The sequence below is a fragment of the Phascolarctos cinereus genome, unplaced genomic scaffold, assembly GCF_003287225.1.
Source record: "Phascolarctos cinereus isolate Bilbo 61053 unplaced genomic scaffold, phaCin_HiC Scaffold_3;HRSCAF=262, whole genome shotgun sequence".
NCBI classification, from domain to species: Eukaryota; Metazoa; Chordata; class Mammalia; order Diprotodontia; family Phascolarctidae; genus Phascolarctos; species Phascolarctos cinereus.
This window is the reverse complement of record NW_027555736.1, coordinates 244,091,475-244,107,569: the sequence shown is the minus strand read 5'-3', so window position 1 is coordinate 244,107,569 and position 16,095 is coordinate 244,091,475. Positions and strand designations below refer to the sequence as shown.

The 16,095-nt window shown below is 40.7% G+C and overlaps 1 protein-coding gene across 1 annotated transcript in view; it reads left to right on the top strand.

Moving 5' to 3' along the window:
* Positions 1–16,095, top strand: part of ESR2 (estrogen receptor 2) — a 73,520-nt gene that overhangs the window by 24,254 nt on the left and 33,171 nt on the right. Inside the window, 1 exon segment of the mRNA XM_020986537.2 lies at positions 6,457–6,756. Coding sequence (XP_020842196.1) covers positions 6,457–6,756 — 300 coding nt within the window.

Sequence of the window (16,095 nt, the reverse complement as noted above, 5' to 3'; positions counted from 1 at the left end):
GTTCAATAAATATTTGTTGAATTGAATGAAATCACGTTTACTTCTAGTAGGGAAGTTCCTTTGAACCCCAAATACATTCTGCAAAGGAGAACTGAATGGTCAGAAATTTGCTATTCTTTCCTTAGCTATACTTACATTGGTACATTTTGCAATGGGAATATGTGGGAATATGGGTCAAGTGCTTGTACCACTCTAGCAGAAAGATTTGCATTTTAGACTTTAAATCTTACCAACAAGTGGCCTAAATTTGCTTTGAAGGGTCCCTGAAAGGAAGATCTCTTATCTTCTGAAGAAATTTATTTTGTAGTTAGTGGAAGGTAAGAGACACTTTCTTATTTCTTTGTTCATTTATTTACTCATTTATTTATTTGTTTGTTTATTTGTTTATTTATGCTTGGAAGATTAGGTTCCAATCCTGGGCCCCTGTTTTAAATTCATATTTATTTTAAAAATATGCAAAAGCGAAACTGAATTTAGACAACAGACAAGTGATGCTCAGGTAGAGAAACTAGATTTTAACCTCATTTAAGTTAAGAGAATACTTTAAGGGAAAAAAATCCCTGATAAAATTGGGCCTCTGCCTAGTCTTATGCCACCCCAACAACTTACACCAGAGCTACCACCACTGCTAATTACTTTACCACTAGGGATTGTTTTTTTTAATGCCAATTGAGAAAACGTACCAGTCTTAAATCCAGAAGACAAGCCTCTGACTGGCATTCCTTGTAGATATTATTCAAGGTGTCAGTCTTCTTGTTTACAAATCATAAAGTCAGCCTTGTATGAGTGCGCAGATGACAATGTCATTTTTCCAGGGACAGAGTCATATGGTCATGGAATCCTAGAGTTAAAAGGGACCTCAAAGACCATCTGTTTTACCCTGAGCAAGAACACCCCCAACAATTGGGCATCCAGTTTCCACTCTGACTTCTGGCTCTGGGTACCTTAGAAGGCAGCCCATTCACTTTTGGACTATTTTAATCAATAGGAAGTTTCTCCATTATATAACGCTGAAATCTGCCTCTCTAACTTTTGTCCAGTGCTCCTAGTTTCCACCCTTCTGGAAGAGAACTGACAGATGGTCTGTTAGTCAATAAACATTTATTAAATGCCTACTATGTGTCAGGCACTATGATAAGTGCTGGGGATGCAAAGAAAAGCAAAAGGTATTCTTTGCCCTCAAGGAGCTCACAATCTAATGTTGGGGGTGGGAGGTGGGAGGAAGACAACATGCAAACAACTATGCCCATACAAGGTATGTATGAGATAAATAGGACATAATCAACAGAAGGAAGGCACTGGATCTAGAATTAGAGAGATTGAGAAAGGCTTCCTATAGAAGGTAGGATTTTGGCTAGGACTTAAAGGAAGCCAGATAAGATGATGAGATGAACCGAGATGAGAAGGAAGAAAATTCCAGGAATGAGGGACAGCCAGTGAAAATGCTGAGAGTCACTGGAGGCAGAGCCAAGATGGTAAAGGCAGGGACTCACCTGAGCTCTCCCCCCAAACCCTCCAAATACATTTTAAAAATTACTCTAAACAAGAATCTAGAGCAGCAGAACCCACAAAAAGATGGATAGAAACAAATTTCCAACCCAAGAAAAGGTGGAAGATTGGCAGGAAAGGTCTGTTGCACCTGGGTGAGAGAGGAGCACAGTCCAACACAGGTCACGCCAGCACAGACTCAGCCCCAGCAAACCTGGAGCAGGCCTCGGGGCAACAGAATCAGTGGCAGCAGTGGTGGTTTCCAGACCTCTCAGCCTATAGATGCCAAGGACAACCTTGGAAGGTCAAGAAGAAGTGTCTGTCATACCTGGGTGAGAGAGAAGCACAGTCCAGTGCAGGCTACATGAGCACAGTGCCAGCCATAGCAAACGAGAAGCAGGACTTGGAAATGCTTGAATCAGCAGTGGCAAAGGCAGCAGCTGCTTATGGAGCTCTCAGCTCACTGATGGTAAGGGGGTCAAACAACTGGTCAGAAGGACACTACAGGAGTCTTTTTGCTAGCACCGAGGCAGGACTCTGTTGCTTTGCTTATACTCAGGTCTGGGTTACAGTTTTGGGTGGCGATCCCAGGGTGAAAAAGAGCAGTAGCATAGCAGAACTTCCACAGTGGAGGAGGGAACCCTACTTGTAGTTGCAGGGCAGAAAAGAATTCTTGTGGTTGCTCCCAGGCCAGGAGATCAGTAAGCACCCCTCCTTAGATCATACCACCTTGAAAGAACTGAAAACTTACAGGTCCTAGACGTATTTCTGAAAACAGCTGCACAAACCCCCTGCAGCTTGGGACCTCCACCCTGGAAACAAAGCCCCACCTTAACAAAGAGTTAAAAGTCAAGTAACAGGCTGGGAAAATGAACAAACAGCGGGGAGGGAAATTCTGATTAGAGAAAGTTACGGTGGTGCCAAGGAAGATCAAAACATATACTCTGAAGAGACAAGAAAGTCAAAGCTCTTACATGCAAAGTCTCCAAGAAAAATAGGAGTTGTCTCAGGACATACTGGAGCTCAAAAAGGATTTTGAAAATCAAGTAAGAGAGGCAGAAGAAAACATGGGAAGAGAAATGAGAATGATGCAAGAAAATCATGAAAAACAAATGAAATGAGCTTGGTAGAGTAGACACACACACACACACACACACACACACACACACACACAAATACTAAAGAAAATACCACCTTGAACAGACGAGGCCAAATGGTAAAAGAGGTCCAAAACCCAATGAGGAGAAGAATGCCTTAAAAAACAGAATTGTGCAAATGGAAAAGGAGGTCCAAAGGCTCACTGAGAAAATAATTCTTTAAAAATTAGAATGGAGCAAATGGAAGCTAATGACTTTATGAGAAATCAAGAAACAATAAAACAAAACCAAAAGAATGAAAAAATAGAAGATGAATGATGAAATACTGTTGTAGTATAAGAAGTGATGAGCAGGATGCTCTCTGAAAAACCTGGAAAGACTTGCACAGGCTGATGCAAGGTGAAATGTACTGTTTACAAAATAACAGCAATATTCTCAGCAATACGGTGATCCAAGACAACTGTGAAGGACTTATGTTGAAAAATGCTATCCATTCCCAAAGAAAGAACTGATGATCTCTGAATAAAGATTGAAGCATATTTTTTTTTCTTTCTGTATTTTTCTTAAGGTTTTTGTTTTTTGGTCTGTTTTCTTTCACAACATGACTGTTATGAATATGTTTTACATGACTACATATGTATATACTATATTGAACTGCTTCCCTTCTCAATCAGAGGGTGTGGGGAGGGAGCAAGGGAGAGAATTTAGAGCTCAGAGTTTTATAAATTAATGTTAAAAAATTGTTTTTACATGTAACTGGGAAAAAATAATTAATTTTTGAACAAAGAAAGAAAATGCCCAGAGTCAGGAGATAGAGTATCTTGTTTGAGGATGAGCTGAGTGGTCACTTCACTGGATCACAAAGTATCTGGCAGGGAGCCAGATGTAAGAAGACTGGAAAGGTAGTTGCCTGGGGTGGCAGGGGGCTAGGTTATAAAGGACTTGCCAGAGAGAGAATTTTTTATTTAATATATTATGTGATAGGGAGCCACTGGAGTCTGAGTAGAGGAGTGATGTGGCCAGCTCTATGTGTTAGGAAATTATTTTAGATGGTGTTGGCATATGATCGAAAAAGATATTTAGAGCTGGCAGGGAATTTAAAGGCCATTGAGTCTAATCCCTCATTTTTCAGAAGAGGAAACTGAGGCCAAGGAGCCTTTTTTTCTGTCTGACTTAAATTTGTTTTTTCTTGAATTTCCCTGTGGAAAGCCTGTCCTGGTCCAAATTATGAAGGTAGGCAGAGTTGGCATCTCTCTCCTTCTATATGAACTTTTCTCTACTTATCTCCCCTATCCCAATTTCCTCTTCCCCTGGATTCCTCTTTTCTTTTAGTGACCCCTTCCTAGGTATTCCATGTCCTATATGCCAGCCTTCTGTCCAGAAATCAAATGCGTAAATTAATTCATCCTAGGATACAAATTATTTGATATATTACTCTTTTCCTAGGAGAATTCACATTTTTTTAAAGAGTCAAGGTCTGCTTAAAGGAATGAAGCCCTAATGGAAGGATTTGAGGAATCAGTAAGAGGCAGAGGGAGGGATCTACATGGGGCTGGGCATATAAAAAAGGCAATTTTATAACAAAAGGGCTACGAGGTACCTGAGAGATGGTCATCTAATCTAACTCCCTCATTTTATGCAAAACTCAGGCCTTAAGAAGGGAAGTGACTCATCTAGGGCTGCCTTACCAGCTAATGTTAGAGCCACTGCCTGGACCTCAGATCCTTGATTTTAGGTCTTCCTAAACTTGTATAGCATTAGCCATGACCACATAATCTAGCACTTCCTTATAGAACAATAACACCCTCTCACATCTATTTGGTGCTTCATACTTTTCAAAATACTCTTTGTTTTCCAAGAGGACCATGACGTCAGGGTGGTGATGCCATGACATGCAAGTGAATTGGATTTGAGTGAGGGAGGGCTGTGCAAAGTCACCAGCCTCGCTTTCTCCCCTGGAGCCATCTTGGTGCAGTGACAAGATATAGATCAGGGCGACTGGAGATGGCCCTGGATGTAGTGGGAGACCTTGGCCTTTTTAATCTAAGGTCTTTAACAGGTCTCAGTTTCAGTCTGTGGCAGTCTTTCTTAGTATAACTGTACCTTTAGTTAGACTCTTCTCTACACTGCCACTGATTTCTCCCTTGGTTGGTTTCTATACCTCCTGGTTCTCTTCTGACCTATACCGCACAGTGCAGATGTGCTGCCTTGCTCTGCACAACATTGGCTACAGTTAGACTGCCCTCTATGCTGCCCCTCTCACAACTGTTTATGCCTTAGGCTTGGTTCTGCCTCTACTTAAAACTAGCTAGCTTTGTCCTGGAATCTGGGGAAAGGATCATAGGGTTAAAGATTTAGACCTAGAAAGGACTTTATGGGTCATCTCGCAGCGCTCTTATTTTACAGAGGAGGAAACTGAGGCCGAGAGAGTAAGGGAATTCCCTAAGGTCACGCAAGTAGTAAGTGTTCTATTACTGGTTTGTTTTAAAAGGGGTAAGAAATGGAAGGGAAAAGAAATATGCCAGAAAATAAATAGGGGAAAATCGGGAGGAACTTACCATTTTTGCGTAATTGGAGTTGATGAAAATATATGTAGGAAAGCACAAGGATAGAAGGCATCTAGTGAACCTCATTCTTATCTGAGCTGGTAAAGAAGGGTTGAACACAAGCACAAAGAGTTTGGGGCAGGTGGGTGATGCACTGCGCCTAGAGTCAGGAAGATCTGAGTTCAAATCTGTCCTCAGACCCTTCCAACCTATGCGACCCTGGGCAAGTCCCTTAACCTCTATTTGCCTCAGTTTCTTCAACTGTAAAATGAGGATAAGAATAGCACCTACCTCCCAGGGTTGTTGTGAGGATCAAAGGAGATAATTGTAAAGTGTCTTAGCACCTGCCTGGCACACAGTAAGAGCTATGTAAATGTTAGCTCTTATTATTATTATCCTCAATAGAGAAATAGGTGGGGACAGGGAGAGAGGACAAGGGGATTAATCAGGGAAGATAGAATTGGGGAAGGAATATTCCTATTCCATTTTGTACCAGTTTTCAAAATAAAATGCTACCTTCAATCCTTCTAGTCCTGATTTACCCTCAGTTTTAAAATAATCCAAATCTCTGCTAGGAGTAGAGAGAAGAGACAGAGAGATACATGGAATGGGGAAAAACAAGGAAGAAGGGCCCTGAGGGAAAGCAAGGTGGAGAGGAACTTAGACCATAAGACCAATACGCATAAGGCCAGCATTCCAGTTATGTGAAAATAGCAAGTTCCTCCTCTTTGTTCCCCATTCCTCCTCTGTTGTATTTCTTTTCCCTTTCCTTTTCTTCCCTTTTAAAAACTGATAACACAGAATAAAATAGTCCATAGTTAAAAGCAAAACAGAACTTAACTTTAGAGATGGAATCATATATATTGTATGCATATAGTGTGTGTATACTATATAACAATACATAACATGCACAATATTATGCTAATATAATGTTATAGGCATACCAGTTCTATGTATAACATTATAGATAATATATAATTACATTGACATATTGTGCATGATTATAGATATTGTTAAATTATGTGTTACATATTAACATAGTGAAATAACATAAATTCTATAATATTGTATGTATATTATATTAGTGTATCATAATAATATATTAGCTTAGCAATAATATATATTATATACAATGTATATTACCTGTTTTGTTTTATATATAATCTATTAATAATATACAGTGCACATACAAAGAAGGGATATTCACTTGTCCAGATAATTGACCTCAGGTTCACCAACCTAAGGGCACAGGAAATGCTAAGGGTTGGCAGGAGAAATAGAGGGGAAAACATTTTACTAATATTTCCCTTTCCCTTCATCTGTAGGTTCCCGGAGAGAAAGATGTGGATATCGAGTTATACGAAGGCAGAGGAATGCAGATGAGCAAATGAATTATCTTAGCAAAGCAAAGCAAAACAGTGAAAATGTAACCCGAGTGAAAGAGCTGCTGATGAATGCCCTGAGCCCTGAGCAGTTTGTGCTGTCTCTCCTGGAAGCAGAGCCACCCAATGTATTTGTGAGTCGTCCCAACAAACCGTTTACGGAAGCCTCCATGATGATGTCATTGACCAAGCTGGCTGACAAGGAGCTGGTTCACATGATTGGATGGGCCAAGAAAATTCCTGGTAGGAATTTGGGGCCTTATTTTGTCATTGGTTTGTAGGTCTGTTGAGAGTTCAACACAAATTCTGCAGTCAGTTGTCTCCTTGGATCAAATGTGAATATATTTATTTTTATTCAGAAGTGGGTAATGGAAATGGCCAGCATGGTACTGTGGGAGGAATCTAAAAATGTCACAGAACTGTTATTGTTCAGTCTTAGGTGGTTGAATGTTATTAATGGCTCTAGGAAGATGGCATGCCAGCAGCACTGACACTGGATAGAGCCAGAGTCAGAGTCAAGAGACATAGGTTCAAATACCACCTCTGACATACAGACTGTGTGACCATAGGCAAGTCACTCAACCTAGCAATGCAGGCAGCTGTCATAGACTACAAATTGCAGATCAGGTACCTGACACTGGTCAAAGGAATTTCCTCTTTGGGAGTTCCCTACATCAATGAAAGGGCCATATAGGGAATTCCCTACATCAAAGATAGTACAAAAAATTGCCTTTACTAGTTTTTATATAATCTTCAAATGTTAAAATAAAAAATAACAACAGTCTTAATATCTGAAATGTTTTAAAAATTACTTTGTAGAATATTTTTTGAGAAAGCATATTCATGTGAATTAAACTTTTTTTTAAAAAAACAGGCCAGCTTAGAAATAATAACAAAACATACCATATGTACTGTTTGAATAGTTCAGAGATTCCAATGGCTATTATTTATCTTAATGTATATGCAAGATAATAGAAACAGCTTCATCTAACTGTAGCCTTGAAATATCAGGGTAAAGAGAAGGGATTTTTGTTTTTGTTTTGTCTTGTTTTTAGGATAAGAGAGACCTAAGCATGTTTGTCGGAAGAAAGGAAAGAGCTAGTAGAGAGGGAGAAGACTCCTCTTAAATGGTTTGGGTTTATGTAATTGGTATCTCTAGGTGAAGTGTGGTAGCACCAGACTTGGAAGTCAGGAGTACTGGATTCCAGTTCTGAAACTAGCCATGTGACCATGAACAAGCCTTTTACTGTCTTTGAGCCTGTTTCTTCCTTTGTAAAATAGGAAACGTTGAATTAGCTTCCACATAGAATTGTCATGGGGGAAATGCTTTGTGTACTATAAATGAGCCACTGGGAGAGTCATCTGAATGGCACTTGGAAAGAGGAGACCTGAGCTTGAATTCTAGATCTGCCCCTTACGAGCTATGTAACTGTGGACAGATAATTTATCATCTCAGTTTCCTGCATTTCTGCCTGCTGCCTCCTACCCACTGCTACTGAGGTCCACTCTCTACCTGCTACCTGCTCTTCCATGGTTAACTGCTACCCCTCTGTTCACAGTTTGAGAGTGAGAGCGGAAATGTTCTCAGCTGATGGAGTACTCCTGACTGTCCACAGCAAATTAACTGGGGGTGCAATTGGCACATCTGTCTTTATCCTTAATTCCAGAAAAGCCTTGGGTGCCTGGAGAGAATCAGGGATTGTGTTTTAAAGTGCTTCTCCCAATGGCATATACTGAGCAATCACAACCAAGTCCACCGGGTGGGATTTCCATTTGGTCCCTCGAATACCAAATTAGAAAACAAATAAAACTCACAGGTTCTTAGCACAGTTAGATCTAAATTAGATCTAATCTTAGATTTCAGATTCCATGGATATGCCTTGCTTTGCTTTCTCTTCCTGGAAAGGTCCCTCATGCCACACTTCAACTTCCTGGCTATGTTACTATGCAATCATAGGACTGAAGACTGCTTGCTAACTACATCATCATTTCCAAAAAGCCATACAAAATTAAGCATTTCTTTCCCTATTCATCCATAATTATGACTGCTTTAAAACTTGGTGGGGCTTTCTTTCAGTGACATCCCTCTGAGGCAGTTGGGTGGTGATAGCCAATAGCAATACAAAGGCATCTAGTCCTAGGAAGGGAGGAGTACTTCTACTCCTTTAGTATTTGTCTTTTTTAATGACGGGAAAATCACAGCTTTCAATCCCCCCAAATTCAGTTTCTCATATCCATAGAATATTAGGATCTAACAGCTGTACTGAAGGATGTGCGAGTTTTGTTTTTTCATTTGTCATTTGAGAGGTCAAATGGCATCCTGCCCAGTGGACTTGGTTGTGATTCTTTGGTGCAAATTATTAGGAGAGGCATTTGAAAGTAAGTTTTCTCCTGGCTGCTTTGAAGGTAAACTGAGTTCTAAGTAAATCCAATAGTAGAAATTGGAGGAGGGTTTACTAATCAAGTTGAAAGGCCCAGGGATAAACATAACTGTGAACCTAAAAGAGTTTGCCTTAATTATATTTAAGATTCAGTTCTTAAAACACTGAGCCAAAGGCAGTTTGATCTTCCAGAAGTGGGGGACACCTCATAGTAAGCAATCTCCATCTCCAGAGGTGTCCCCAAAAGCATGAAGACTGCTCTGGGCTCACTTTCTTCTGCATTGCCCATCCTCTACTTTTAGGTCACCATGCTCCAATCCTGCAGCGTCATGCAAGTTGTTCTGGGAACCCAGGACCCTGGTAGTTTAAGTTCAAGTATTGAAACAAAGTGAGACACCAGTACAATTCTGTCGTTTTAGATGTGTCTGACTCTTCATGACCTGTTTGGGATTTTCTTGGCAAAGATATTGGGATAGTTTGCCATTTCCTTCTCCAGCTCATTTTACAGAGGAGGGCATTTGGGCAAACAAGGTTAAATGACTTGTCCAAGGTCACACAGCTAGTAAGTGTCTGAGACTAGATTTGAACTCAAGGCTTCTTGACTCCAGGCCTGGTGCTCTAGCCACTGTGCCACCTAGCTGCTCTTTTACTTAGCCATGGAAGGAGGACATTCAACAAAGATAGGCATTGAGGACACTTCAAGTTGATTTATCTAAGTGCAGGTCATTTTCGTGAGCATGAGTGAACCCTTGGAATTCCTTGTGGCTGTTTTATTGTCGTATAACTAGAAAGTGCTATCAACAACCTGAGCCTTTAGTTACCTGAGCCGACTAAGTCTCTAGAATGGCCTCGATACCTTTTAGGTTAAAATTAGCCCAAGTGGCATAGGGCAGGGATTGCAGCTGGAAAGACAGCAAACAGATGAAAAATGGAAGATATGTCAGTATTTCTGTTACACACTTCTCCATTAATAACAGGGGAAGTCTACATTTGTACATTAACATTACAGTTCCCCAATGTGCCTTATAAAGAAATAGAAAGTGACACTAAAGAATACAAGGGCTAGGACAGGTGTGGGAAACCTGCAGCCTCGAGGCCACATGGGGCCCTCTAGGTCCTCAAATGTGGCCCTTTGACCAAATCCAAACTTCTTGGAACAAATCCCCTTAATGAAAGGATTTATTCTGCAAAACTTGGACTCAATCAAAAGGCCACAGCTAAGGACCTAGAAGGCCATATGTGGCCTTAAGGCCATAGGTTCCCCACCCTTGGGCCTGGACAGTAACACTATTGACCAATTATACCCAGAAGTTTTGTGCTATGGAAAAAATGCAATCAAGAAAATATCAGCTCTTCACCCCAAATATGTCCTTTTCCACTTGTATAAAATATGAGAAAAATTTTTACACTGAGGGACATCCTTGATAAGAGTATGTGAAGGGAATAGATAAGCTTTAAAAAATATACAGAAGACCACATATTTAGTCACACAATTGACTGAAAGGCGCAGAGAATATTAGATTCCGCTGTAATTACTGTCTGTTGACTATAATTAGACATTTGATTTGATGAAGCAAAATGTATCTATGTTGGTTTTCTTATAACAAGTGTCTCCTACGCATGTATTAGAAATCACACAAGTCCTTAAAAGATGATCCATTGTCATTATTGTTAAATGACACACTTGTACAAGTGGGTACCTAGTTTTGAAGATTAATCTTTTATTGGTTAGTAGAATAGTTGTAAGAATATGTGTTTTTGTAGTATACTGGATAAATCAATTGTGAGATCTAGGTTTGCCTAAGTACACAGAGGTAGCATATCTGGGATTCAAACACAGGTCTTCAGACTTCAAATCCAGTGGTCTATCCATCTCCTGCCATTCATTACTTGGAGGGTATTTTTCCTAAATTTGTTTTGTTCCTGATCATTTCCAGAAGATTCCCAGGTATTCAAAACCTTTATTATTGCCTGACGCTAATTTTAACATGAGTAAGTTTGGGTAATTTATAGTATTGTGTTAAATTTTAAATTCTCATCTTAATTTCCAAATTGACTATTTCCCATGGCATAGTACTAGACATGGGGTCGAGAAAACCTGAGTTCACTTCTTGATTGGGACACCAACTTGCTGACTTATCAGTATCAAGTCACTTAAGCTTTCCCCATCTGTAAGGTGGAGAAAATACCAATGGTACCTACTTTAGAGGGCTGTTTGGGACCTCATAGGAAATCGTATATGCAAAGCACTTTGACAATTATATGGACCTCTAAAGTTTGCAATGTGCTTTGGTCTTGATAAATATCTTTTCCAATTTAGTTAAGCATACTGATTCTAGTCTCTAATTTTAAGAAGACAGTAATATCATATCTTGGTTGAGAACAGATGCATCGACCAATTCTTGACCTTTTTGGTATACCATTTTAGCATGAAACCCATCTATTCTTTTTTATCCTTCATGATGCTTGGTCATACCCATTTTTATTGTCTGCCACATCATGCTACTGACTCATACCGAGGCATTGAAACTCCTTTGACTTTTTTGTTTGTTTTAACAAGAATTGCTTTCTAGTTACATCTCTTCTATCTTTTATGTGGTAGATGTTTTCAACTCAAGTGCTCAACTTTTTTTCACCTAAAAATACAGACAAATATTTCCTGAACATAGAGTAAATAATTAAATCCTTTAAGAAGGTTAAAATAAATTCATATAAAAGAGGCCTTGATTTACAGAATATTCTGCGTGGGTTTGCAACAGGCAATTAAAAAGAAATTCCAGGTAGTGAATTTCACCTATTTGGTAGATTGGTACATCTTGGTCAGGCAGTACTTATGGATGATAAGCTGGATCTGTAATTGAACAGGAAGAGAAGGTCGTGTTTAGTCACATTTAAGAAATTTCACAGTCCTTTTAATGATCCCAAGTTGCTTGCTGCTATGAAAATGTACCTTTTTAGAACCAGGATTCTTCCTGGTGATGCTACGTGGCTGAGAATCATGTAGTTTGCAGAAGAATTATAATGGTGGTTGACCAAGACGACAATGGAGAGATACATAGGGGCACAGTTCATTATTAAGTACCTCTTGTGTGTAAGAAGTGGTATAAAGGACATTGTGAAGGACAGGTCTGATTGGAAAAGGAGGTGCACAGGTCATTTAGTAAGAGGGAAGGAAAAAAGATGGATGACCTCGGCACTATCCTGGTAATCAACCAAGAAGCGTATATTAAATGTCCATGCACTGTGTTAGGTGCTGGCAATACAAATACTTCGGGGCTCAAGGAGTTTATATTCTTTTAGGAGAAAGGTGTATGTGACTTAGTAAATACAAATTATGTATAAGGTAAAAAAAAAAACTACCTTAGGTGGGTAGGACTGTGGCAACTTGGGGCTGAAGAGTCGAAGAAGTATCCTGTGGGTTATGCCCCTTAAGCTGAGCCTTTGAGAAAACTAGGGATTCTAAGAGCCAAGAAGGGACTGCATTGCTGGCATGAGAGAGAAGCTATGCAAAGACTTAAAGATGGGAGAGAGAAAGTAGTTTATGGGGAAAATGGTAAGGAGTCCAGTTTGGCTGAAATGTTGTATGTGTAAAGGAGGGTAATGTGCAGTGAGCCTGGAAATGTGGTCTGGAGCCAGATTGTGAAGAGCATAGAATGTGTAACAGGAGAATTTGTACTTAGCACAGCATCTGCTACCTAGCTAGTAGGTGCTTAATAAATGCTAGTTGACTGACTGATAGACTGCTCTTGGAGGCAAAAGGGAGCCACTAAAGCAGGACAGTTATATGGTCAAATCTGCTTTAGGAATATCACTTTAAAAACTTTGTGAAGGGTGGATTGGGGAAGGGAGACAACTGGATGTAGGGAGACCAAGTGGGAGGCTGCTTCCATAGTCAAGAGAAGAGGGGATGAGGACCTACCTGAACCGGGGTGACAACCAAGTGAGTGGATACAGGGTATATTGGAAAGATGAAACCAACAAGATTTTGCCATTACTTGAATACGAAGGGTGAGGGAGTGGAAATAGAAGAGGATAACTCCAAGGTTAAGAATCAGTGTGACTAGAAGGATGGTGGTATCAACAGAAATAGAGGAGTTGGGAAGCCCTAGACCCCAGGTCTTAGAGGAAGTAAGCTTTCCAGCATGTTGGGTAGACCCTTCATAGAGGATGACCAAGAATGAACAAGCATGGATGGATTGTGATCTGCGCCAATGTATGCACTTTAACGAAGTTACAAATTCATTGCAGTATAGTTAAATTTAAATCTTCTGTATTCTTGTTTAAACAAAAAGAAAATTCCAGACAGGGAATGATCAGCATCTAAAGGCAAATCCAGAAAAAGCATAAGTAAAATATGAAGTTTGGAACAGAAAGTGGAAGATAGTTCCTTTACAAGCAGACCAGAATTCACAAAACAGTTCCCCTTGTAGAAAAGCCTTAAGAGCTGGCAGATTAATCTTTAGCGGTGGTACAAGGAGCAGCAGCTGAACTTATGCCAATTTGTGAAAATGCCTCCTACAGTTGGAGAAGGGAACCTGTGTTCTCTTGGAGGTACTCATCTGGTTACTTTGACTAGAGGTGAAAAGAAATGATTTCTTTCTGTTTTCTTCTTCCTGCATAGGAAAAATAGTCGTTTTTTCTTTAAATTGTCATTTTTGTCCATTTGAAATTACTTGCTCATTTTTGAATCATTCTTACATGTTTTTCCTTGAATCCAAACTGATGGAATAGGCTTTTATCTTTTTCTCCTATTGTTGGACTGTTATCACTGGGGTCTGATCAGTTCCTATTATCAGTGTAGTCACAGAGGAAACCTTAACTTGAAAAAAAAAGAATTTTTTTTTTACTCTTAAAATGGGGGGAAATGGAGGCAACTAGATGTCACAGCCTTGGATAGAGCTCTAGCCTTGGAGTCAGGAGGACCTGAGTTCAAATCCAGCCTCAGGCACTTGATATTTTCTAGCTGTGTGACCTTGGGCAAGTCACTTAACCCCAGTTACCTCAGGGGAAAAAAAAGACATTCAGTAATTGTCATTTGGGAGCAGCTAGGTGATTCAGTGGATAGAGCACCTGCCCTGGAGTCAGGAGGACCTGAGTTCAAATCCGGCCTCAGACATATAACACTTAACTAGCTGTGTGACTCTGGGCAAGTCACTTAACACCAGTTGCTTCACCAAAAAAAAAAAGGGGGGGGAAATGAGGGAAATGGGGGTAAAACAGATAACATTTTATTGGTATGTGAAATCAAACCTTTTGTTAAAACTGTTCCTTTCTCTGGGTGTGTATTTCAGTCATTAATAATAGTAACGTACTTGTATGGGCTTTTTGGCTTTTGAAGCACTTTCATAGGAATCAACTCACTGGATTATAACAATCCTGTGAGATTGTTAGGGTGGGTCTTCTTATTCCTACTTTGCAGATGAGGATAAGAGGTTGAGTGATTTAGTCAAAAATCCCAGTGCTGGTAGAAGGCAGAAACTGCCCTTCCATTTCCTTATCTGCAATATCTTGGCTCTCCTCTTTGACTAAGTTAATCTTCTGTCATTCCCTTGATTCCATCCTTTGCTATTTCCTCATGACTTTGGTTCTACATTGGTTTTTTCTCATTAATTTTCAATTTCTTCCTTTTTCCAGGCTCCCCATTTTCTTCCAGGCTTCCATAATCAGTCCTGCCCCAGGAACTTCTACTTCCTTGTCTATCTGGAGATAAGACCCTACCACTCACTTTGAGGCTTCTGTTGTTCCAGCCCCAGCATCTTCTCTAAGCACATCTGGGCTCAGACACTGGCTCTAGCTCAAGATTCTTCCTTTGGTCCCATTCCAGGGTCTTCTCCAGCTGTTGTGTCTGATGGTACAATGAACAGAACACTGGACCTGGTATCAGGAAGACCTGAGTTCATATCCAGTCTCAGACATTTAATAGCTGTCTGACTCTGGGCAAGTCACTTTTGGTTGCCTCCGTTTCTTTAATTATAAAATGAGGGTAATGAATAGCACCTACCTCTTGGGGTTGTTGTGAGGATCAAAGGAGCAAGAGCTTGCTACCTATCTCCTGGCTATGGTCTTGAGGGCGTTCTCCAGTATCAACCTGCCCTAGAAGAAGATCTTTGCTACCTTCTACCACCTAGGGGGATGGGACCTTTTGATGAGGCACCTCCTTTTTCTCCTGCCTGCTGTAAGGTAGACCTCTAGGACCTCACAGGACACAATATCACCACCTTCCTACAAAGTTGGACCTCAAGGAAGGATTTTGGCCAGTCTAATCACATCCCTCCTGCAGGGGACCTCTCTCCAGTCACTGATAACTCTGCCTGTATTCACTCCTTAATGGTTAGCATACTCCCACCGTCTGATTTATGTACTCCTAGTGTGCAAACTCTATTCCTCATCCCCAAGTGCCCCCTCCCTCTCCCTTTCTTCATTGCCTTCCTCCCACATCCCTCTCCAAATCTAGCCATCCTTTTCACTGGGGCCTTCATAATCAACAGCCTTTCTTCTATCTTAAGCCTTCTTTCTCATTCCTTCCACCCTCTAGCCCTTACTGAGACTTGGCTTCCTCCTGATAACATTGCATGGCTTAGCATCCTTTCCAGCACTGCTTGCAATTTCTCTCCTACTCCCGACTATTGGGCATGGTGGGAAAGTTGGGATAATCCTTGATCCCCATCACCGCTTCCAGATCTTCCCTCTACTGTCACCGCTCATCAGCCTTTCTCCTCCTTTGAGGCCCGTGTTATTCAGGTTCATCACTGAATCCCGATCCTGCTTCTCAGTGCCTGCTGATGCCCAGACCATTGGTAAATTCAGTGCCAGTCCCCTCCTCGTGCTGTATGCACATTGATGTTCCCTCACGTGCCCGACTTTCCAGCTTCTCAGTCCTCTCAGCTTCCGTGACCTCCTCTTCACTCTACCTCAGCGACGCACAGGCACCCTGAGCTTGCTGTCACTCACAAGCATTCCATTTTCTTGTTTGGGAACACCAGAATTTCTTTATGTCATCATCTTTTATTATTTCATCATTCCTTCATTGTTACAATCCATTACCTTGTTTTTGCTTTTGTTTTTTAGGCTGTTGGGGTTAAGTGACTTGCCCAGGGTCACACAGGTAGTGAGTATCATGTGTGTGAGGTCACATTTGAACTCAGGTCCTCCTGACTCCAGGGCTGGTGTTCTGTCCATTGCACCGCCTAGCTGCCCCCAT